Genomic DNA, 24,165 nt, shown 5'->3' with positions numbered 1-24,165 from the left:
TAAAAATTGAAAGAATTAGTAAGTACCTAAAATTAAATCATTTATTTCATAAACTTATCTAAGTATAGGTTCTAATAATACTAAATTAAAATACATCATTAATACAACGCTAATAAAAACCAAAATGGCGAATATCAAAATGGCTGCTATGCAAATTAAATTAATTTAAAAGTACACAGAGTTTTGTATGATGGTACAGAACTCTTCGTGTCCGAGTCCGACTCACAGCTGACTGGTTTTTAATATTATGATTTTAATACATGATATGTTTTAATATATTATGATAATATTTTTATACTTATTAGGTTTTTAATGTATTTTTCCTGAGCTTTTTACCGCTGAGCCAATTTAGCTTAACATGTTGGACCATAAGCTATTTTTTATCCCAGAAAATAAAAAAGTTTCCATAAGATCAGCTAGTAAATAACATAGTAGGTACTAACTAAGTAGTTTAATTAGTTGCCAATCTCAATTTTTTTATAAATCTGTTCATTCGAGATATTTGGCATACTTATCAATTCTGTATATTTCAATGGTACCTACCTAGTACCTAGTTAACTGAATTTTATTTCGATTTCGAAGAACAATTAATACTTATTTGTGTTTTTAATACTGATTAGTTTAATTTAATCTTGTATTTAATTTTATCATTATTACTATTGATATCCAGGTGGTCCGTAGGCTGTGGAAGGTTTATAACTGCTTCCTGGGTTATTGAAACCGTTGAGGGGTCCGGAAAACTGGGGTGCGTTGTAATTGTAACCTGGAACGAGAAATATATTACTTGAAGCAGAAAATTCATTAACATAATTTTTATCTAAATATATAAAAGGAAAAGGTGACTGCCTGACTGACTGACTGATCTATCAACGCACAGCTCAAACTACTGGATGGATCGGGCTGAAATTTGGCATGCAGATAGCTATTATGACGTAGGCATCCGCTAAGAGAGGATATTTGAAAATACAACTTCTAAGGGGGTAAAATAGGGGTTTGAAATTTGTGTAGTCCACGCGGATGAAGTCGCGGGAATAATGCTAGTTTAATTATAAAAATATGTGTGATTAATAAGTACATTAAGTGCATGAGTGAGTTTTCGGATTTTTCCCCTTACATGTGCTATAAGAAAACCCGACTAAGTACGATCGTTTGATTTTCGTAGTCGGGTTTTAATTTTAAACTTTATTATTAACATAAAAATGTTTTCCTTCCTGGGTCTATCTCAGTATATCTACTCTTGTCACTTGTGTTCAAAATATCTCTTACCCTGGCCATTGTTTTCGGGATACCTCGCCTCTCCTTCATATCTCACGTTCGCGTGGTAACCAGTCTGCCAGTCTGCGTGATAGGTAACTGTAATAGATAAACTGTAAGTGTAAGTACATAGAATATGTTCATTGGTAAATCATCATCATCTTCAACCGATAGACACAGGTTTTCTTATAGGGATTTCCACAGTCCACACACCACGGTCTTGCGCCACTTGTGAGTGGGAGATCTTTCATCGCTGCCTTTTCCGGTGCGAGGTCGCCATTCAAGCACCTTGGGAAGTTGGGACCAGTGGCGTGCAGGTCATAGAGGCATACATGCACTGCGTACCCCAGTTGTAATAGCTTAGCATATTTTTCATGATGACCTGCCAGTAAACAGGTTCCTACCTTACTAATGACCCTGGCTTAAAAGTCTGTGGACGCCACTGCTGGACGGGACTCCAACTTTCCAGAACTATGTGTTTTTTCTTCGCAACCAGTTGAGCTGGGTACTCGGCAAAGCTCAGTGACAAACAGGGTAGGGTAAAGACAGCCCCCCCCCCCCCACAAGTAAAAAAGAAAATGGTAGATATAAAATAGGGTAAAGGCAGACACCCCCCCCCCACAAGTAAAAAATAAAGTGGTAGATATAAAATAGGGTAAAAACAGACCCCACCACAAGTAGAAAAGAAAGTGGTACATAGATATAAAATAGGGTAAAGACAGACCCTCCCACAAGTGGAAAATAAAGTGGTAGATATAAAATAGGATATAGACAGACCCCCCCCCCCCACAAGTAGAAAAGAACCTGGTACCTACCTAGATATGAAATAGGGTAAACATACCTATCTGCAGCCTCCCGTCAGGCAGGTGCACTCTGTATTCGCCACGGACTACATTTCCATCTGACATCTCTCGCCTGTCGTAGTCATTCCCAGATTGTGCGTCCTTCACTGAATACCCGAATTCGTAGGATTTTGGCTGAGAACAAAAACAAATCTATGTAGAGGTGGATTATCAAGGCAAACTAGACCCATGCCTAGGGGCGCGAAGTTACGAAGGGGCGCGCGCGGTCATGTAGTTTTTTTTTTTTTTAAAAGAATATTAGCCATATTAAATGACTAATATTCCCCTTTCCTCTCCAATTAAGCGTCAGGCTTGTGCTAGGAGTAGGTACGACAATAGTGCAACGGGCGGGGTTTGAACCGTCGACCTTTCGGTTTTCAGTCCACTCCTATACCGGTTGAGCTTTTGAGGCTCAAATTGGATTAGCGAGAGTTCGTGCTTCAGATATCTTCGTTTCTAATTATCCCTAGGTACTTATATTATCTTGGAATGACCGGAGCCGCCTCTTCTTTAATATAGCAAAGTATCAAGTGATGTTTTTCACTCGTTCACATAATAGTATTAATACCAACTACTACTACTACTACTACTACTACTACTACTACTACTACTACTACTACTACTACTAGGTACTACTATTCTACAAGGTACATTCTAGGTACAAACTAGAAACAAAAATAAGCTAGCTACTCCTGCGCTCCGCCTCTGGAAGGTGGGAAAGTCATTTGTGGGAATGAGTGTAATATTTTATAATAAAATTCCACAAGCAATTTTTTTAGACTTGCCTTTACACAAGTTTAAAAAATGTGTTAAAAGTATGCTCCTAAAAAAAGCATATTATACAGTCGCAGACTATGTAAACGATAAAAAAGCTTGGATTTGACTCGCTCCAGCAATGCACGGGGCTGCAATGGCTTGTATAGTACGGTATAATAACATTGTAAATTGAAAAATTAAAAAGAGCAACCGCAGAGTTTCTTGCTGGTTCTTCTCGGTAGGAACGGCATTCCGAACCAGTGGTAAATTAAAACTACCTGACTATTCATAAGCACTTTTAAAAAGTTTACATGAATAAAAAAACATTCTATTCTATTCTATTCTATTCCAGCTATGCCTCATTACTATTTAAAAAAATATGGCTGCTAGAGGGGCGCCTATAAGGTGTTTGCCTAGGGCGCTCTCGACCTTTAATCCGCCTGTGTATATGCATGCTACTGTAAATGCCAGAAACTATGGTAAATTGGTAGTGGTACTATTGGTAAACCGATAGACGTCCACTGCTGGACATAGGTCTCTTGTAGGGACTTCCACGCGCCACGATCTTGCACTACCATGTTTTTCGAACTACTTGCCCTGCCAAGTGTAAACACTGCGCTTTCCGGTGGCGTTTCTTGCGTAAATAAAAAACCGGCCAAGTGCGAGTCAGGCTCGCGCAATGAGGGTTCCGTACTACAGTCGTATTTTTTCGACATTTTACACGACAATTCAAAAACTATGATGCATAAAAATAAATAAAAATCTGTTTTAGAATGTACCTTTCATATGATACCCCACTTGATATAGTTATCTCACTTCGAAAGTTGAAAATACCTACTAATTATTAGTTCATGACCACAATTTTTTTATTGTGTGATCTTACCCTAAATTCACGGTTTTCAGATTTTTCCCCAAATGACAGCTATAAGATCTACCTACCTGCCAAATTGATTCTAGGTCAACGGGAAGTACCCTGTAGGTTTCTTGACAGACAGACGGACAGACAGACAGACAGACAACAAAGTGATCCTATAAGGGTTCCGTTTTTCCTTTTGAGGTACGGAACCCTAAAAATGCCACCGAATTGAAAACTAAGAATTCCGTAAAATAAGAACAATTGCTAACAGGATAGCCAAGGCGGCTGGCGACAATTTTCTGCCAAGAATTGGAAATTCCAATGCCAATTGCTAATGGTGAGAAGTGTTCGCGAGTCAACTATAACGAGTCTTATCCTCATTACCAACTAATTTGTGGCATCCGAGTAAACTATATTAAGGTGACGCTGGATGCACGTCCGAACTGCTCGGCCCACGTGGGTAACCTGTATGCTATTTCACCTAACATTGTGATAGAAAGAGATAGACTCAGTGATGAGCAGTGTAGCGAGTGCATGCGCTCACACTAGCGTCCGGATATATTGATGATGGCACACAGATAGTTGGACAGATGTCACCGATGAATTTTTGTAAATATATGATTTATGAAGGAACTACTTATTTCAATTATTATTGTATAAGATTTTATGGAAGAGCGGGGTCGCCTGCCACGAGTACTCGTAGCAATACTAAAACACTTACTGGGATGGTCCCAATTACTACGCACTATGTGAAATTGTTTTACCTACTGAAATAGATATTTTTAAATTTTTTTTGAATGATAATGATTACCTACTTATCTTTTGATGAATACTATAAAATCTCACTTACATACATACCTATTAGGTAACTACTACCTCAGCGTGTATAAACAACTCGTACTTATATTATATTATAGAAATCCATACTTCTATGAAGTGTCTGTCTGTAATTTCGAAATAACTACCGCAAGCTCATAACATTGTTATTTGAACTGTACCATAACAGCTGAATCAAATGTTTTTAAAAACTGTCTGTCTGTCTGTCTGTTTGAAGTTTGAACGGGCTAATCTTCGGAACGGCAGAACCTATTTTGACGGGACTTTTACAGACAAGTAGAGAATTAACAAAGGATACTTTTTTAACCGACTTTTAAAAAAGGAGTTGTGTTTTTCTACCTATGTACACAGAAATCTCCGAGATTTCTGAACCGATTTGCGTATTTTTTTTAATTGATAAAGAAACTTTGCAACATTGTCCTATATAAAATGTGGATTTCAACTCCTCAATCCTGATGCTGCAGGGGACATGACCACCAAAACTTATGGGATTTTGAAACTGTCGGTTATAAATTGATATTGAGAGGTAGGTACCTATATCTACCAAGTAAAGACTTTATCATTGAACTCGAAGACCCACTTCTCGACCCTGATGCTGTACCTAAGGAATTGCATTGCTAAATCGTGGTGATCCCACGGAATTTTAAATGAATCATCGCCCACGCCCGTTCGGTACCCTCATTCCGCACATTGTTTTTATTAGTCAGTCCACCAATCACAACAAAGCATTCTCCCCTGTCCCCCGCCAACATTTTACGATTTTGTTTTCATGTAAATCCTTGTATATGCGTACTCTAGGAGTTGAATTCTCTGTGCTGGCGGATTACCTATTAGGAACACATGATTACACATTCGTTTGTCTGTGAAAATAAATTTTGTTGCCTACACTTATCTATTAGTAGCGACTAAAAACTATATATACCATCTACTTGTGTATAAAAAAGTCTAAATAAATTCCACTTTGATCTCAAAAATGAAAATTTTATTTTTATAAGTAGGAAGTAGGTACAATTCAATTTCCCTCTAAAAGCCCACTACACACATAAACACAATATGTATCATTTTCTGTTTCAACAGTCACATTAGATGTATCATTCGACGCAGAACTATTGAAGCTCTCCATTTCATTTCTGGAATTAATAAACATACAATCAACGTAAATATATTGTGAGTATTATCTATATAGAATGTATGCAAAAAACATAGCATAACAACTTACAAGTATGGTATGGGTAGACCTTTCAATATTTAGTACGGAATTGAATGTTGCAGCATCATGTTGGATTTCAGTGGTACGTATATTGGGCACATTCATTTTATTTTCCTTGTTTTCTTCTAAAAGGAATGTCTTGAGTCACTAAAATACAACATAATTCAGCATTGACAAATCTGACAACAAATAGTAAATCTCTATATTATTATATAAAAATGAATCGTTGAATGTGTTGCTGATCGCAAATCTCGAGAACAGCTGCACCGATTTCGCTAATTCTTTTTGGTAATATTCCTTGAAGTACGGGGATGGTTCTTATGGAGAGAAAAATTTAAAAAATGTCCTGAAAAAGAATCGACTGTAGGCGGTGCGAAGTTCGTCGGGGCAGCTAGTAACATAATAATTATATTATCCTAATCCTAATTCCTAATCTAAATATATAAAAGAAAAAGGTGACTGACTGACTGACTGACTGACTGACTGACTGACTGACTGACTGACTGACTGACTGACTGATCTATCAACGCACAGCTCAAACTACTGGACGGATCGTGCTGAAATTTGGCATGCAGATAGCTATTATGACGCAGGCATCCACTAAGAAGAGATTTTTGAAAATTCAACTCTGGAGGGGGTGAAATAGGGGTTCGAAATTTTGTGTAGCCCACGCGGACGAAGTCGTGGGCATTTGCTAGTATCTAAATAATATCAACTTACAAACACAGTGTCAAACTTTCAGAAGCTGGCTCTAAATGGTACGGTGTGATAGCATCATAATCTAATTCAATTCGATTTTTTGCTTTGTCGTTTCCTTGCCAAAGAAAATCCCGTGATCCACTAAAATAGAAGTATAATATATAAGTATTTATTAAAAATAAATAAATGTCATCATCAAATTCACCATCCTGGAGAACCTTGAAAACGACACTCGCGTCTATTTTTTATAAAAAGTGCTGGCCCGCCATCTTAGATTAAAAAATTAATGTCATTATCAAAACCAGCATCCTGGAAACCCTGAAAACGACACCCATTTCTATTTTTTGTGAAAAGTGCATGTCTGCTATTTTGGATTTGAAAATAAATGTCATTATCAAATTCAGCATCCCGGAAAAGTACATATTCAGTCAAATAAAATTCCCGTCGAGTCACATTGTTACTCACGTCGGGTGTGACGCACGGGAATAACCCCGAAAAAGTAATGGCATTATCATCACAAGATAATATTATGGTTTGGAAAGATTCTGATGAATTTTAATAGATCTCCTCTTTGCAAGGGATTTGCTTTTGCGAGTCTAAACCGTTTCTTTTTCCTCTTCCGCCAATCCATTTTTGTTTCTGTTACATGAAAACTCAAGTATATAATTAAATTGTCTAAGCACACAATATGACCTACATACTTATATTTGTAACTAGATGATACACGCGACTTCGTCCGCGAGGATATAGTGGTTTTTTAATCCCGCGAGAACTCTTTCAAAAGCGATCACTATTTCAAATTTCAGCCAAATCCGTCTTGTACTTTTTGCGTGAAAGGGTAACAAACCTATACACACACACACGCAGATACAAAATTTCGCCTTTATAATATAAGTGTGATTTGACAACCCTGACTTTCGGAATTCGGATAAGTCCAAATTATATTTTATTACTAGTTGATGCCCGCAACTTCGTCCGCGTGGAATTAGGTTTTTAAAAATCCCGTGGGAACTCTTTGATTTTCCGGGATAAAAAGTAGCCTATGTGTTAATTTAGGGTATACCCTAAATTAACACTTTTATCTATCTCCATTCCCAATTTCATCCAAAACCGTTCAGCCGTTTTTGTGTGATTGAGTAACAAACATCCAAACATCCACACACACACATCACTACACCTATTATAAATGTGAAAGTGTGTTTGTTTGTTGGTTCGTTGGTTTGTCCTTCAATCACGTCGCAACAGAGCAACGGATCGAAGTGATTTTTTGCATGGGTATGGTTGACCTGGAGAGTGACATAGGCTACTTTTTATCCCGGAAAATCAAAGAGTTTCCACGGGATTTTTAAAAATCTAATTCCACGCGTACGAAGTCGCGGGCATCACCTCATCATCATCATGATCAACCCATCGCCGGCTCACTACAGAGCAGGGGTCTCCTCTCAGAGTGAGAAGGGTTTTGGCCATAGTCTACCACGCTGGCCATGTGCGGATTGGTAGAATTCACACACCTTTGAGAACATTATGGAGAACTCGGCATGCAGGTTTCCTCACGATGTTTTCCTTTACCGTTAAAGCAAGTGATATTTAATTAATTAAAACGCGTATAACTCCGAAAAGTTAGAGGTGCGTGCCCGGGATCGAACCCCCCGACCTCCGTTTAGAAGGCGGACGTCCTAACCACTAGGCTATCATAGCTTCACCTAGTTTATAATATTAGTAGGATATATGTAAACTACTACCACCAGCTGTCGATACGATGCATTCTAAAATAAATCGACCGACCGACCGACAGACCGACCGGCCAAGTACGAGTCAAACTCGCGCCCCGAGGTTTCCGTACTACAATAGTAAAATGTTTATCTCTAAATCTCTGTTTAGAGATAAGCATTTACAATGTAACTTAATTTATTACTACTATGTAACTAGAATTTCGGTACATATAAAAATGAATCGCTAAATGTGTTGCTGATCGCAAATCTCGAGAACAGCTGAACCGATTTCGCTAATTCTTTTTTTATAATATTCCTTGAAGTACGAATATGGTTCTTACGGAGAGAAAATTTTTAAAAAATTCCTGAAAAAGAATCGACTGTTAGGCGGTACGAAGTTCGCCGGGGCAGCTAGTGAAAAATAAAAATAAATAAATAGGTAAATAGTATTTTTTGACATTTTGCATGATAAATCAAAAACTATTTATTATGCACTAGATGATGCCCGCAACTTCGTCCGCGTGGATTTAGGTTTTTTAAAAATCCCGTGGGAACTTTGATTTTCCGGGATCAAAAGTCAAAGTCAAATGATTTGTTCAAAATAGGTAATAAATTACTCTTTTCGATTGTCAGTTGTTGGATTTGTAAAATATAGTGGTGATAATTATTTCGCAAACGCTACGAGGGTTCCAAACGTGCCCAAGACTGAGAAGAGCCCACAGCTAACTCAGCCGGGTATTCTTTTTATTATCACCACTTTACAAAATCATAAATTAAACTTATTAGAACTATCACAAAGCCGAGCAACTCATTCCCAAGCTTGCTTATCATTTAAATAATCCTTTACAATGTAATAGGATTTTTTAATTAGTTTACGTTTTATGAAAACTTTGAACTTATGACAGTCACTTTGAACTTATGACAGTCACTTTTTTTGTTAATTTATTTATGTTTTTATATACGTACAATAAATTTTCAAAAATATATTGATTATGCACTGTCATAATTTTAACTTCTCTAAATTTAGTTCTCAGCGACTCTCGTGGTCCCATACTATATATGGCTCGAACAGCCCTTTTCTGCAGCACAAAAATAGAATTTATATCAGCAGCATTACCCCATAATAATTCCGTGGTGCCATCTGAATCAGGGTTTCTACTGAAAACCAGCGCTGTATGTTTTTGTACTTGTGCAAGACAATATGCATTTATGCTGAGTAGGGACCTTTTTTTTTGGGTTGTGCCACACATGACATACTTTATTCCGGCGCTTCTTCTACTTGAGGTTTTTTGACTTTATTACTCAAGTATAAGAGGCGCTGGGATAACCTAACCAGTTGGTAACTGGTAATGTGTGGTACAGCTTTAAAAAATAAACGTTTTTTCTTTTCTTTCTTTTTCTTTTCTAATAATATGCCATATGACATAATGCTGTGAAAGTAACTAAAATATACTAGTCTCGCCGTTTCTATGTCTGTCAACTGGCGAATCTTTTTTACCGCATATGCAGCAGAACTGTCTGTTCGATAAGTTATTTATATGAGAGCCCCATTGAAGTTTCGCATCTAACGTTATTTCCAGAAAAATAGCGGTATCCACTAAATCTTATTTATCATAAAAGTAGCCTATGTCCTTCCCCGGGATGCAAGCTATTTTTGTACCAAATTTCATCAAAATTGGTTAAATGGATGAGCTGTGAAAAGCTAGCAGACAGACAGACGGACAGATAGACAGATACACTTTCGCATTTATAATATTAGTATGGATAAAAATAAATAAAATCGGTTTTTGATGTACAAGTAAGGTCCTTTTATATGATATCACACTTGGTTTACTAATCTTACTTGAAAGTTGAAAATACTAACTATTCGTTAATGAACACATTTTTATTTATTTTTCGTGATGTAACCACAAATTCATTGTTTCAGATTTTTCCCCTTACGTGTGTTATAACTGTTATTACCTACCTGCCAAATTTTATCATTCTAGGTCAGTGGGAAGTACCCTACAGGCTTCTTGACAGACACACTGACAGACTGACAGATAGACAGACAGACAGACAACAAACTGATCCTATAAGGGTTCCCTTTTCCTTTTGAGGTACGGAATCCTAATGATCTCTCTTTTTGCACTGCATTTAATCTGAATCCAAGAATTCCCGATCCGAAATAGCCGTAAGCAAGACTGTATCGTCACTTACCACCAGGTGAGATTGTAGTCAAGGGCTAACTTGTATCTGAATAAATAAATAAAAAAGTACTATTTGTACGAAGCGTTGCGTACTTTATTTGTAAGACGGACAGACAACAAACTGATCCTATAAGGGTTCCTTTTTCCTTTTGAGGTACGGAATCCTAATGATCTCTCTTTTTGCACTGCATTTAACCTGAATCCAAGAATTTCCGATCCGAAATAGTCGTAAGCAAGACTGTATCGTCACCTACCACCAGGTGAGATTGCAGTCAAGGGCTAACTTGTATCTGAATCAATATTATTATTATTATTTTATTACTTATAATAAAACTGTAACAGGTGAAATTCTGTACATTGAAGATATTTTGAAATTTTTTTTTCGAGGGCACTCTATAATCGATACTGAACCCAAAACTGGAATTTTTTTCATTTTTGTCTGTCTGTCTGTCTGTCTGTCTGTATCACGGCCGCGCATCACGCTGAAACTACTGAATGGATTCCAATGAAACTTGGTACGATTTGACGTCATACTATGAGGATATAGGATATAGGATACTTTTTATCCCGAAATTCAGCATGGTTCCCTTAGGAGAGGGGTTGAAAGTTAAAATGTATACTGAGCTGTAATTCATTAACGCGTAGTCCGATTTCATTCATTCTTTTTTGTTAGAAACCATACATGTTAAAACTTCAAGTGCCAACTTCTCAACCATCATCATAATAATCACGGGTAGCTTTTGTACTTTTGGATTTCAATCAGCTGTTTTAGGAATAGTTGATGTTGAATTGATATTAAAGGTACGCTTAGAATAAACTATCTCTGGTTTAGGTACCAAGCAACGACTTCATAATTCAACTCGATATCCCAACTCTTCGACCCTGATGATGCAGGGTACTGGGTATTGCACTCCTAAGCCACTGTTGATTGTGAGATAATATTGTAGATGCCAAACATATATACCATTATTGAACTTTAAGTTCCAACTCTTCAATACTGATGCTGCAGGGTACTGCACTCCTATTCTATGGGTTTTAGGAACTGTTGTTGGTGAATTAATATTGTACCATTTACTATTGTACCAAACCACGACTACATGGTTGAACTCCGTTCACAAAAATCCACGCACTCCATCGAAATCCTATTCTATTCCAAACTTATTCGCCAGCGTGACAGGAGTGGAGAAGGCGGATAGGGACGTGTGAGGGGTGCAACGGATCAACGTGATTTTTTCCATTATCATCAGCCTGCGGTCGTCCACTGTTGGACATAGGCTTTCCCTAAAGAGCGCCACCACACCCGGTCCTCAGCCTTCCTCACCTAGCCACTTCCCGCCAGCCTCTGTATATCGTCGGTCCATCGTGCTGGAAGGCGTCCCACACTACGCTTACTTATACCTACGCGGTCTCCACTCAAGAACTTTCCGGCTCCAACGGCCATCACCTCTACGACAGGCATGACCTGCCTTCTTTTATCCCAGAAAATAAAAGAGTTCCCACGGGCTTTTGAAAACCTACATCCACGCGGACGAAGTCGCGGGCGTCAGCTAGTAAATAAATAAAAAAGTACTATTTGTACGAAGCGTTGCGTACTTTATTTGTAAGACGGACAGACAGACAGACAGACAGATAGACGGACAGACAGACAGACGGACAGACCGACAGACGAACAGACGGACAGACGGACGGGCAGACGGACCGATGGACGGACCGACAGACGCATGGACGGACGGACGGACTGACGGACGTACGGACGGACGGACGGACGGACGGACGGACGGACGGACAGACGGACGGACGGACAGACGGACCGACAGACAGACAGACAGAGGGTTCCGTTTTTTTCCTTCTGAGGTACGGAACCCTAAAAATACAAAGAAATACCACCAGGTAGGTACCTACCTACCTATATTATTATACATATACAGGTACCTTTTTAGGGTTCCGTACTTTATAAGGAAAAAAGGGACCCCTTCAGGGGAGGGATCACTTCGTTGTCTGTCTGTCTGTCCGTCTCTCCGTCTGTGTCGTATCTGTCACACAAACCTATAGGATACTTCCCGTTGACCCAGAATCATGAAATTTAGTAGGTACGTAGGTCTTAGAGCACAAGTAAAGGAATAAATCCGAAAACCATAGATTTGTGATTACAACTTACAAAAAAAAAAGTGTGTTAATAAAAAGTGTATAATAAAAAATAATTAGTATTTTCAATTTTCAATGTATAATAAGTATACCAAGTGGGGTATTATATGAAAGGGCTTTACTGTATTGTGTGTATTCTAAAACACATTTTTATTTATTTTTATGCATAATAGTTTTTGATTTATGGAGCAAAATGTCAAAAAAATACCTGAGTACGGAACCCTTGGTGCGCGAGCAACTCGCACTTGGCCGGTTTTTTAAAATTACATAAAATAAATAACTAAACAAAGTTACTTACCTATTGTACTAGGACCACACGAGTAGATATCCCTACTAGGACCTCAACAACAAAGTCAGGTCAATAAACCAATGAATAAAATTGGTGTCCAAATTTCAAATTCCAGAGGTCAATGTACAAAATGCAATAAGTATTTGAAGGACTTATTGACTCTGCTCTGCTCAATCTTCTACACATTTGCATAGCCACTGAATAAAAATTAATTTTATAAAATCATTACGACTTTTGTTTTTGAAAACATAACAACAGTTGTCGTCATAGAAACCACAATATTACACGCGCAGCCGCGCGCCGCTGGGCTGGCCCTTCCCTCCGCCACCCGCGCGGTGTCTAATGTTTTGGGGGTGAGAAGCATGATGATTTTAGCCGAAATCTAGCGCTTGAAAAGGGTTGAACAGTAGTTTGGGAAAAGTATTTTTGAGAAAAAACTACTGAATTTAGGTTTGCAAAGTAAAGTTATTTCAACTAATGAATAAATAAACTATGTCTAATGATAATTTTTTTTAGAATTTTCCTATTCCTAATCTTATTTATTTACGCCCAAAGTTGACATAAATTTAGTGTTAAAATAGGAATCTTTTGAGGCTCGTAACTTTTAAATCAATATTTTTTTCAATGTTTTAGATATCATTGAACCTAGATAATGACGAGATAAATCGATATAATTCTTAGTTTTGTGCGTACAATATCGAATATTGTTGTATTTTCCCTCCTACGTTTGTATGAAGAAAGCACCGAACTGAGCTGCCTTAAGGTCATTATCGGACCATAGAGCAGAAACAAAGAGGAGATGTTGTATTAAGATTTCCCTATGAAATATCGAGTGACATTTTGCGGGGTGAGGGGTTGTGGAACGCCGCCCACTTCTCAATTTTCCATCTGCGGGTTAGTAGCAAAACTACTCGCTTAGCGACCTAACATCGATATATTGATGTCACTACATAGTTCAGCTATCTCACACTAGATGTCAATAAGTGTAGAAATTACGTATAAAATTACTTACAAATGAAATGTGATACCCATAGAGTACATTGAATATACGGGTATAGAGTCATCAGTCCCTATTTTTTGGTAACGCCATCTATTGAGCTGAGTTGCAACTACAGGATCTGCTATATATACTAATCCCTATAGGTACAGTATATACGCTACCTAGATAGGTACCTATATATAGGTTTTAAATTTTCTTTTATTTCTATTTTTCTATGGTTAATTTCAATAAAACACATAAATAAGGTAATACCTAATCTTTTATTTATTTTTATAACTGGGCACACACTTTTTTTCTGTTATTACAGCAAATCGTAGTCCGAGAAACGTAGTCGGGGTTATATTAGTTAGGTACTTATAGAGCTCTTCTTTTTTCTTGTTTTATGGCTTTTTCCATCACATCCAGATCAGCACAATGCACTGTAAATCCATACTTTGCAGTTTCGAATAGCTAAAGAGGTACAAAGAAATAAAGAAAGTTGCTCGGTAGAGTTGTCAGAGTTCAAAATAAAGCACAAGTCACTTCACTATAACAGAATCACCAAAATCCAACTAACAAAGTCAAGTCGTTGGAAAATATCACATAAACACCTTGATATAATGGAAAACCTCGAAAAAAGTGGTTGAAAATAAATAATTTTTAATAGACACAGACCACAGACTTGACAATTTGTGACTGTGCCAGTGTTTCCATATGTAAATCAAGAATTACCGTGTTGTAAGGTTAAAAATACGGTGTTTCTTGATTAAATTACGGTGGATGAGCTAAAAGAATACCGTGTAAATTACCGTGTAATTTTTAAAAAGAAAAAAAAGTTACGAATTTGCTTTTTAATTAATTATTAATATTATTCTGAGTCTGACTCTCCTAGCATAGCAATGTCTTTTCATATATTTTTCTTATTGCATTCATCCATCACATTTAAGAATTTTTACATTTCACTTCTTGCTAATTGCTTGAATAAGGACGAAAATAGATTGCCAAGATTAATAATTGATACTTTAACTGTGTGTGTGTGAGTGTGGCGATAGATTAGAAAAATAATAAGGATTTCCTTGAAATCTGCCACAATCTACCACTTTGTTAAATCGTCAGCTTTTTCTGCCAGAGTTAAAATTTAGGAGCCAAATCTGCCCAAATGGCAGAAATCTGCCACAAACGGTCACACTGCTGACCGGCCACAAAATTTACAAGTAGTGCCACCTGTTGCGCGTGGTTGGCAACAAAACTTACTACTAGTGCCATCTGTCGAGCTAAGTCTGAGTCAATGTACCCTGTGCGATTTTGTACTGTGGCTAAAATGTACTGAGTGAAAAGACCCTGGTGATACCATTCATAGCATCAGAACGTCTGTCTGAATAACTTTGACACGATAAAACACAACACTTCATCCTTTTGTTCTTAAAAACGCGAAAACACACCGATAATACGAGTCTCAATATATGTGAACCTGACGAACGCAGACAGCATACTAACTAAGGCCCCGCCCACAGTGATGACGTCAGGACCTAGTTGAAAATCACAGTGCACAGTTGCTTAGGCCAACTCCTCTTCGTTTCTGCTCTGTGTATCGGACACTAACCTATTTGCCCGCCTGTTGAGCCCTGATAGCCGACGTGGCTAAGACGTCCGCCTCTATACGAGAGACCCCAGGCACCTCTAACTTTTTGGAGTTGTGTGTAGCTTAGATATTCGGCATCCAATCGGATTTATCCCGCAAAAATATAAAAGTTTCCACGGGATTTAAAATATCGTAAATCCACGCGGATTAAGTGCGGAGCTATACTTATTTTATAAATAAATAAATAAATAAATAAAAGTTTATTCAGCTCACAAAACAAGAAAAGACAAAAAAAGCAAAACATACAAACCAAATGTTACAAATTAAAGAATTAAAACTAGGTAAAACTTAAAACTACTAGCTCGACAGTACTAAAAAAAAAAATGATGTCTTGTTTGAGCTGAAAAGAATCCTGCCTCAGCGTGATGCTGCAGTATTTGACTTTGCAGCGCTGATTTTCAGGCAGAGCCCTAGTGTCACGACCCGACAACAAAAGTGTTCTCTATAATATAAAAATCAACTAAAATAAAAAATAAAAAGCTTCATTATTAGTAGAGTAATAAATATGATATATATATACATATAGGGTATTACATATATACATATAGATAGGTAAATGTTATTTTTTCCAGTCAACTTAAGTATCAAAGAAAAAAATTGGATATCTGCGACTATTTAGTATGAGTATAATTACGAGGAGTTGTTCAGAACGACCTCTACGCTTGTTTATACCAATTTTCTCAACACACATCCGCGATGACAAATCACAAATGAGTAACAAACCGAAAAATCCACTATTCACCGTACCAACCTTATTTTCATAATGAATAGAGATCAAATTGGAATGATCAAACAACTGTATCAGCTGCAGAAGTTAATTGGTTTTAACTTCAATGAGATATAAGATCAAAACATTTTACACATTGTAGCCAGTTTCATACTAAAAATTCATAATCGAGCACGGTTCGTTTTTGTTTAAAAAATGTTATCTCAAATTAATATCGCAACATTGGTCGTACTATTAGTTTGTGTGGAAGCTAAAATACGTGTTTACGTAACTGATACACCGATAGAAAAAATTGGAAGTAGATTATATAAAAAGGAATTATTGACAGATAAATTTACCGACCCGAAGGAACTAGCATACGATTCAGCGACCAGAAATCTATTTTTCATGCATATGGATGATTTAATACAGAATTCTGGAAGAGCATACGTCAATATTATAACGAAAGATACCATGAAAATTAATGGCATAGCTAGAAATAAAGCGACCGCTGTGGATACCGAAAATGGTGATGTTTATTTTGGATCAGATAACGGACTGTACAAATACGATCCGTTATTGGGAGATGCTGTGAACATAGGACTTTATAATATGAATATTTTAAAAATAGTAATCAGAAATAATGAAATGTACGTCATAGATGCTAACAGTCATAAGATATACAAGATATTCGATCAAGGTTCTAAAGCGATTCGAGTTGGCAATATGAAATCGGTATTGGAGTTCGATGTAGATTATTATAAAAATATACATTACGTGTCTATGTGCGGTGTTTATTGTGCTTTGAATGGTGATGAAATAGTGAAAAATAAGGATTTGACTGCAGTATACCATTTTATAAGTGATGAATATACTACTTTTGGTGTTACGGAGAACGGATTGTATGAAATCGACTGTTTTAACGGCACCGCTAAACATGTGGCTAATTTGAGTTTCTTTCCTAGAAGTATAATTTTTGGTGACTATGGAGATATATTTTATTCAGTCGATAACAGTATTTACAGGTTGAAACCTATTAGTTCGTATACGGTTTATAATGTAAAAAGGAAAGATACGTAATTTTTGTGTTACTGTTATTAAAATTACCTACTTCATTAAAATCAGTGATAAATTATTATGCATCGTTTGTTTATCGTTTTTATATTTTCAACTTTCAGGCATTTCAATTTTCTAAAATAGTGGTAAAAGTGATATCGTGTAGATTGCTGTTGAATTAGCCTTTATATTTTGACGTAAGATTTTTTACCCCTTTATTACCTGTTATTACCCAAAGCCACCATGATCCAAACTTCATAGTCGCTGATCGTACCTCCGTGTTGGGGACAATACGCAGGGAAACTTTCAGTTTTTATAAAATAACAAAGGTCTGGCACGCGCTGGCTCTTAATTCATAAACCTCTTAAGGGTGGAATGGTTTTTTTAATTGACTTATTAGGAAACTAGCTGATGCCGCGACTTCGTCCGCGTGGAATTAGGTTTTTAAAATCCCGTGGGAACTCTTTTATTTTCCGGGATAAAAAGTAGCCTATGTCACTCTCCAGGTCTTAAACTATACCCATGCAAAAAATCACGTCAATCCGTTGCTCCGTTGCGACGTGATTGAAGGACAAACCAACAAACAAACACACTTTCGCATTTATAAAAAGGGTACTGATATACTAAGTTGGTGTGGTGCTGAGCAATTAGACCATTGAGTAAAGTAGGTACCTTGCTCTTAGGGTTGGCGCATTTTCGGCAAAATTTGTCCGTATCATTGCCAGATGAAAAAAGAATAAGTGTGCACAAAAGATACATTTTTGATTAAATATGGCTCCGTTTTAAAGTAAACTAATGATGTCATAAAATAATAGGCATTACCTACTTTACGCGCGGATATTAAAAAAATGGGCACAGCAACTTTGCAAAAATAATAGAAACCTGTGAAACGACTCTTATAGTGTACCAATGTAGGTACTCTGTGGAAACGACCTAACAACGCCATCTAGCGGGAATCTGTCAGGAAGAGCCTTGTGTCTCGAACCTGTGGTTCTTACCACTTCATTGTCATTCCCGTGGTGGTGGTTATGGCTGTGGTGGTGGCTGTTACCGTTGTCATACTGGCCCGGGCCAGTGAAGGAGTTTGGCGGTAAGTAGCTGCTGGGCAGGGCTAAACCTGAAAAGATGAGAAAAAACCTTTTCAGATAAGAAAATTTACGAAATTAACGAAATTTTTCTGGGTGTCCTGGGACCTGAGTGGAATTTTTCTGGGGGGACCTGGGTGTCTGGTACACTTCGACCATCCGTTGTGCCAGATCCTTCTTTCCACGCCCATGCAAACTGTGAAATCAACTCCCATCGGCGGTGTTTCCACTAGATTACAACATGGGGTTATTCAAGGGGCGGACCAACAAATTCCTGAAAGTCCGGCAACGCATCGGCAGTTCCTCTGGTGCTGCAAATGTTCATGGGCGGCGGTAATCACTTAACATCATGTGATCCAAAAGCTCGTTTGCTCGCTATCTCTATTCAAAAAAATTAAAAAAAAAATTGAGTGGCCAATCAATCACAAACGAACCAATGTTTTCCGTAGTACTTAGAGAACTCTCTCCATTCATAATGTTCTCAAAGGTCTGTGAAGTCTACCAATGCGCACTTGGCCAGCGTGGTAAACTATGGCCTAACCCCTTCTCATTCTGTGAGGAGACCTGTGCTCTGTAGTGAGCCGGTGACGGGTTGATCATCATCATGATCAACCCATCTAAGCAAGTAGGTACGTACGTACATACGTACCGGTTTTAGGAGGTAGATAAGTTGTACTAGGTCTGTTGAAGCCGTTGGGTTGGTGGCCGTTTGGCCTGTAGTGGTAGCCGTGCACTGGTGGTTCCCCACACACCAGCGATACTAGACTTAGGCATAGAGATGCGCTGAATATCTGAAATGAAAACATATTATTTATTTTTAAAACACGTAGAGTTTTTGTAGAATTAAAAATATACTTAAATCGATTATTTTAATGCAATTTTAAATATCATCAATATATTATACAAATGTTAGTTTTAGTTAACGCAAAAACGGAAACACGTGTCGAATATTTTTACATAAAGAATATATAGGTATACAAAAGTTTCAAAAATATTTGATGAAAATTTACGAAGTTATAAGCTTGTTGTGTTGAGTCGCTGTCCTCGTAAAACATGGTCACCCCAAGCGAGCGGCTGTGAGCGAACGGGACGGCTAGCATCGATCGTGCGCGCTCCCGCTTGCACTGCTCGAATCAGCTGGTGCATGCGGTCATTCAACTAGATGTTTAAACTTGCAGGGTTATGAACTATTGTTTAGTCAAAACATAACCGTATAAGTCCCACAAATTGCTAATGCGCGTGGCCGCCATTTTAGTGACGTCAGCACTAAACTGAAGTTTCGAGCTGATGGTATATATTTTTTATTTCGGCTGTGACGTCATTTCGATTTTAATGAGACATGGTTCCAGCACAATAGCAATTTGCGGGACTTACCTATAGTAAAAATGATTGCAATCGATTCTGTTACTGATTCTGAACAAACTACTTTCAGGTTTTTCGTGTACTAAAACTAGCGTTGTACATATAATATGCTGGCCATGGGCCCGCAGTTCTCTGCACGAATTTTTTTTCATGTAGTAAATTGGGAATACCACCGTCCATCCCCCCACTAGGTGGACGGACGACATCAGACGAGTCGCAGGGAGCCGCTGGATCCAGGCGGCGCAAGACCGTGGCGTGTGGAAGTCCCTACAAGAGACCTATGTCCAGTAGTGGACGTCTATTGGTTGATGATGATGATGATGATGATGATGAAATTGGGAAAATATGGTATCACGTACTAAGTAGGTACAACAGTTCAAGACAGGTTACACGCAAGGTTTGTATATACATATATACATTAGACACTGGCACCGATTCCGTTGTTTATCTCTAAACTGAATATATAGAGGATTCTTTATCCTTTTCTTTTTAACAATGCTAAAAAGGGACAGAACATGAACTTTACATTTAAAGACTAAATTTTAGTGCACGCTACAAATTTAAACAGTAGGCTCGCGACTGTGCGCTAAAATCACGGGTTTTATTATCTAAAAATAAAATTTAAAACTGTCAAACTGCGTCTGTCCTTTTCATATTACATTAGTAAGAAGAGTATGCGAATACTCTACAATTAAGTTGTGCTCAGAATCAGTACCAATATAGAATAGGAATAGAATAAGAATAATTTATTTTGAATTTAGAATTTAGACACAAGAAACAAGTTTCCTGCCCTCTGCACTAGGAAAACCCTGTATTGCAGAAGGCAGTTACAAGTTTTTTTTAAACTAAGGACTTAATATATTATATCTAATATTATAACCTTAATATATTAATCTAATATTATAATAGAATATAACACTAGGAAAGGAAACAATAGGTTCGATGGACGATAGCAGTTCCCTGGCTGTTGGAAATTAGCATTATATGCAAAACTACAGTCTCACGGGGTCTCGAAGAAAGAAACTATATATTATACTTACATAGTTGAAGCTATGACTTGTATAACAAAACATTGCAAACCCATTTAAACAGCGAATCAACCAATCAAAGAGCAGAATTTACTGTCGATTACACTAAGGGTCAATACGGTTTTCTCACACAGTTCTACAATCCTAATAAACCGGCCAAGTGCGAGTCGGACTTAAACATCCGGGTTCCGTATCACCGTACAAGAAATAACGCTTTTGATTTTTTATAATTTTCATGGTTGCCATTTGAAATTTTTATTTGAACAAGAACAAACGTACAAACATCCAAACTTTCACATTTATAATATTAGTGAAAATAGGCGTAAGATATTATAAAAAACCGGCCAAGTGCGAGTCAGGCTCGCGCAATGAGCGTTCCGTACTACAGTCGTATTTTGTCGACATTTTGCACGATAAATCAAAAACTATGATGCATAAAAATAAACAAAAAACTGTTTTAGAATGTACAGGTGAAACTCTTTCATATGATACCCCACTTGATATAGTTATCTTACTGCGAAAATTGAAAATACTAATTACTTATTAGTTCATGACCACAATTTTGATGTAACCCTTAATTCACGGTTTTCAGATTTGACCTCTTATGTCTGCTATAAGACCTACCTGCCAAATTTCATGATACTAAGTCAACGGGAAGTACAGAGGTTTCTTGACAGACAGACAGAAAAGTGATCCTATAAGGGTTCTATTTTTCCTTTTGAGGTACGGAACCCTAAAATTAAGTAGGTAAGTACCAAAAACTGTAATATATCTATATTAGATTATGCTGCATACATAATATAGGTACTTGAACCTTATGAGTTGTAAGTTATTGCAATCAACAAATGACAATATAATTTGCTATACATTGAATATGCGTAACAAATTACTATTACAGTGTTGTACAGTGGTATACCATGATATATTATGTAGGTATGTAATGTACCTATTAGACATGTGTCCGCTATAGCGTACCGTAACGTTATTGTCGTTGCTAGCAACGGTTATCAGCTATCATCTATGACGAACCACCTGACAACGCAACACTGCCAACTGGCAACTGACAATGCATTGTTTGGTTTTTTGGTAACTAAAAACGCAATAATTATGCCTTTTCTTTCTTTCTTTCACTGAAAGCTGAGAAGGAGCAGTTATTGGCCACCGGCTTAGTAACTAAGAACTTGATAAACCAAAGCCGACCTTATCTTTATTATGCTAAGGCTTAACTGTACAAGTACTTGTCCATTACACTTTGATCTATCAATTTTATTACAGTTAGCCTTAGAGTAATAGAGATAAAGTCCTCTTTGGTTTATCAATCGTCGTGAAATGTTTTTGGTTAACTGGACTGTGGCAAACTATCCGTGCAGGCGTCCACTATAGTTTGACCTATGTCAATGATCATTATAATCAAACTTTGCTGCTATGAACTTAAGGTTGTGATTACTTCACGATATTCATGAAAGTAAAATTGGTTTTATTTTAGTGAAATATGCGCGCGCTAGCAGACGGCATTGATACGGCAGCTAGCTTAGTTACTACAACGGAAACCATTGCGCGTTGCGCATATTAAAGTTAAAACACAACTCTGATACCGATATTCGGCAACTGTTATCAATATCGGTATTGAAACTAAATAACTGTTGGATAACCGTAGCCAGAAATAGCCAATAACGCCCATCTCTAGTACCTATGTTATGCTACATATCATACATACAATCAAGTAATCAAAGTAGTAATCATAGATTAACCGTTACAATAGGTAACATAAGTTAATCATAATTGATTGCTGTACGAATCATATTGTTTAGATTTAATAACATCTCAAAATGTAGAGCATTATGCATAGCTGAACTGCTATAACAAGAGTATGATCACTTGATATTTATTTAAAATCTAAATATAGGTATAAAAGGAAAAGGTGACTGACTGACTGATCTATGAAGGCACAGCTCAAACTACTGGACGGATCGGGCTGAAATTTGGCATCCAGATAGCTATTATGACGTAGGCTTCATTTTACCAACATTTTACGATTTTGTTTTCATGCAAAACCTTTTACAGTACGCGGCGAAAAGTAATGTACATCGGCCTTTAGAATGAAATTTTGGCTTTGTAGAGCGTTGTCTCTGTCACTCATGCCTACGTGAAGTTGAAGAAGGGACAACGCTCTACAAATCGGCTATCACCTTCTAAAGGGCGATGTATACATTATTTTCGGCCGCGTGTGTGTACTGTTTAGGTTGAATTCTCTGTGCATTTAGGACAGCAAGTGCCACTTATTGTGCACCGACGAAGACCCGTTCTCAGTAGTGGGCCGGCGGTAGGATGGTGATATAGGTAGGTACTTACCCTAAAATATGCCATTGATGAGGTAGTTAGTTCAGTTACGATTAACAAATCTGAAACAAAAAATAAGTAAGTAAGACTTAAGTATTAAGTAGGTTAAAATCATCACTGCCCATATCCATCAATCAATCAATCAATCAGCCTATTTGCGTCCACTGCTGGACATAGGCCTTCCCAAGAGCACGCCACCACACATGATCCTCCGCCTTCCTCATCCACCCACTTCCCGCTATCTTCTTAAGGTCGTCAGTCCAGCGGGTTGGAGGTCCTCCCACACTGCGCTTGCTGCTTTCACGGCCCATCTGTTCAACCCATTTTGACGAAATTTGGTACAGCGATTTGGCCACTTTTTATCCCGGAAAATTAAAGAGTTCCCATGAGATTTTTGAAAACCTAAATCCACGCGGACTAAGTCGCGGGCATCATCTAGTAGACTATGACATATCGTATCAAACCGAGAGTTTCCTTCACTCTAGTTCACTCTGGTTACGGTGAGGTGACAACTGCAGTGTGATTTGTCTTCGGTCAACTAATTCCCTTACGAAACGATAATGTGACGTAATCCTATAATATATAATAGACTAGCTTATGCTCGCGACTTCGTCCGCGTGGACTACACAAATTTCAAACCCCCATTTCACCCCTTTAGGGGTTGAATTTTCAAAAATTCTTTCTTAGCGGATGCCTACGTCATAATAGCTATCTGCATGCCAAATTTCAGCCCGATCTGACCAGTAGTTTGAGCTGTGCTTTGATAGATCAGTCAGTCAGTCAGTCAGTCACCTTTTCCTTTTATATATTTAAAAAATAGGTACCAGCACAGGATATATAATAGTACTAACATATCTATAGCGGCAATAGAAATACATTCTGTTAAAATTTCAACTCTACCCGTTACGGTTCATGAGATACAGCCCGCTCACAGACAGACAGACAGACGTATCAACAGGGAAGGCTTGACAATAGGGTCCCGTTGGCAACGTTCAGGTACGGAACCATGAAAAAGTACATGAGTACAATCAAGTTCATAAGTGGCCATGATGCAATAGAAATAAAAAGCGTAACATTTTCCCACGGGGAAAGTGCGGAAAGTCAGATATAAATCTGGCATAGTCTTATATTATTTCTTTTAGTTTTCTATATCTCTATATATAAATATGAATCACTGA

General features: G+C 37.6%; 2 protein-coding genes and 1 long non-coding RNA gene across 3 annotated transcripts; 1 reads left to right on the top strand and 2 right to left on the bottom strand.

Moving 5' to 3' along the window:
- Positions 1-132: 132 nt before the first annotated feature.
- On the bottom strand, positions 133-23,049 carry LOC117993948 (pro-resilin-like). The gene is made up of 6 exons (XM_034981826.2): positions 23,000-23,049; positions 18,907-19,048; positions 18,171-18,289; positions 2,096-2,231; positions 1,267-1,353; positions 133-763 (listed from the first exon to the last, which is right to left on the bottom strand). The coding sequence occupies exons 1-6, from the start codon at positions 23,012-23,014 to the stop codon at positions 657-659; spliced, it is 606 nt and encodes a 201-aa protein (XP_034837717.1). The 5' UTR covers positions 23,015-23,049; the 3' UTR covers positions 133-656.
- Positions 4,137-12,132, bottom strand: LOC138404080 (uncharacterized). Its single transcript, XR_011238188.1, has 3 exons — positions 6,476-12,132; positions 5,765-5,902; positions 4,137-5,675 (listed from the first exon to the last, which is right to left on the bottom strand). It is a non-coding gene; the product is annotated as an uncharacterized lncRNA (long non-coding RNA).
- Positions 16,286-17,535, top strand: LOC117993887 (uncharacterized). Its single transcript, XM_034981764.2, has one exon. It carries the CDS (start codon positions 16,333-16,335, stop codon positions 17,194-17,196), a length of 864 nt encoding a protein of 287 aa, XP_034837655.1. The 5' UTR covers positions 16,286-16,332; the 3' UTR covers positions 17,197-17,535.
- Positions 23,050-24,165: the final 1,116 nt, after the last annotated feature.

Source organism: Maniola hyperantus, chromosome 25, assembly GCF_902806685.2.
Source record: "Maniola hyperantus chromosome 25, iAphHyp1.2, whole genome shotgun sequence".
Taxonomy (NCBI): Eukaryota; Metazoa; Arthropoda; class Insecta; order Lepidoptera; family Nymphalidae; genus Maniola; species Maniola hyperantus.
This window is presented reverse-complemented; position numbering and strand designations above follow the sequence as displayed.

What these genes read in the sequence shown, in the direction of transcription:
- LOC117993948 (XM_034981826.2), bottom strand. An exon ending in TTATCTACCTCCTAAAACCG is followed by an intron (nt 18,290 to 18,906) that starts GTACGTATGTAC and finishes TCATCTTTTCAG; the next exon opens with GTTTAGCCCTGCCCAGCAGC. An exon ending in TGACGGGAGGCTGCAGATAG is followed by an intron (nt 1,354 to 2,095) that starts GTATGTTTACCC and finishes TATCTATTACAG; the next exon opens with TTACCTATCACGCAGACTGG.
- LOC117993887 (XM_034981764.2), top strand. Translation starts at nt 16,333, where the DNA reads ATGTTATCTCAAATTAATATCGCAACATTGGTCGTACTATTAGTTTGT.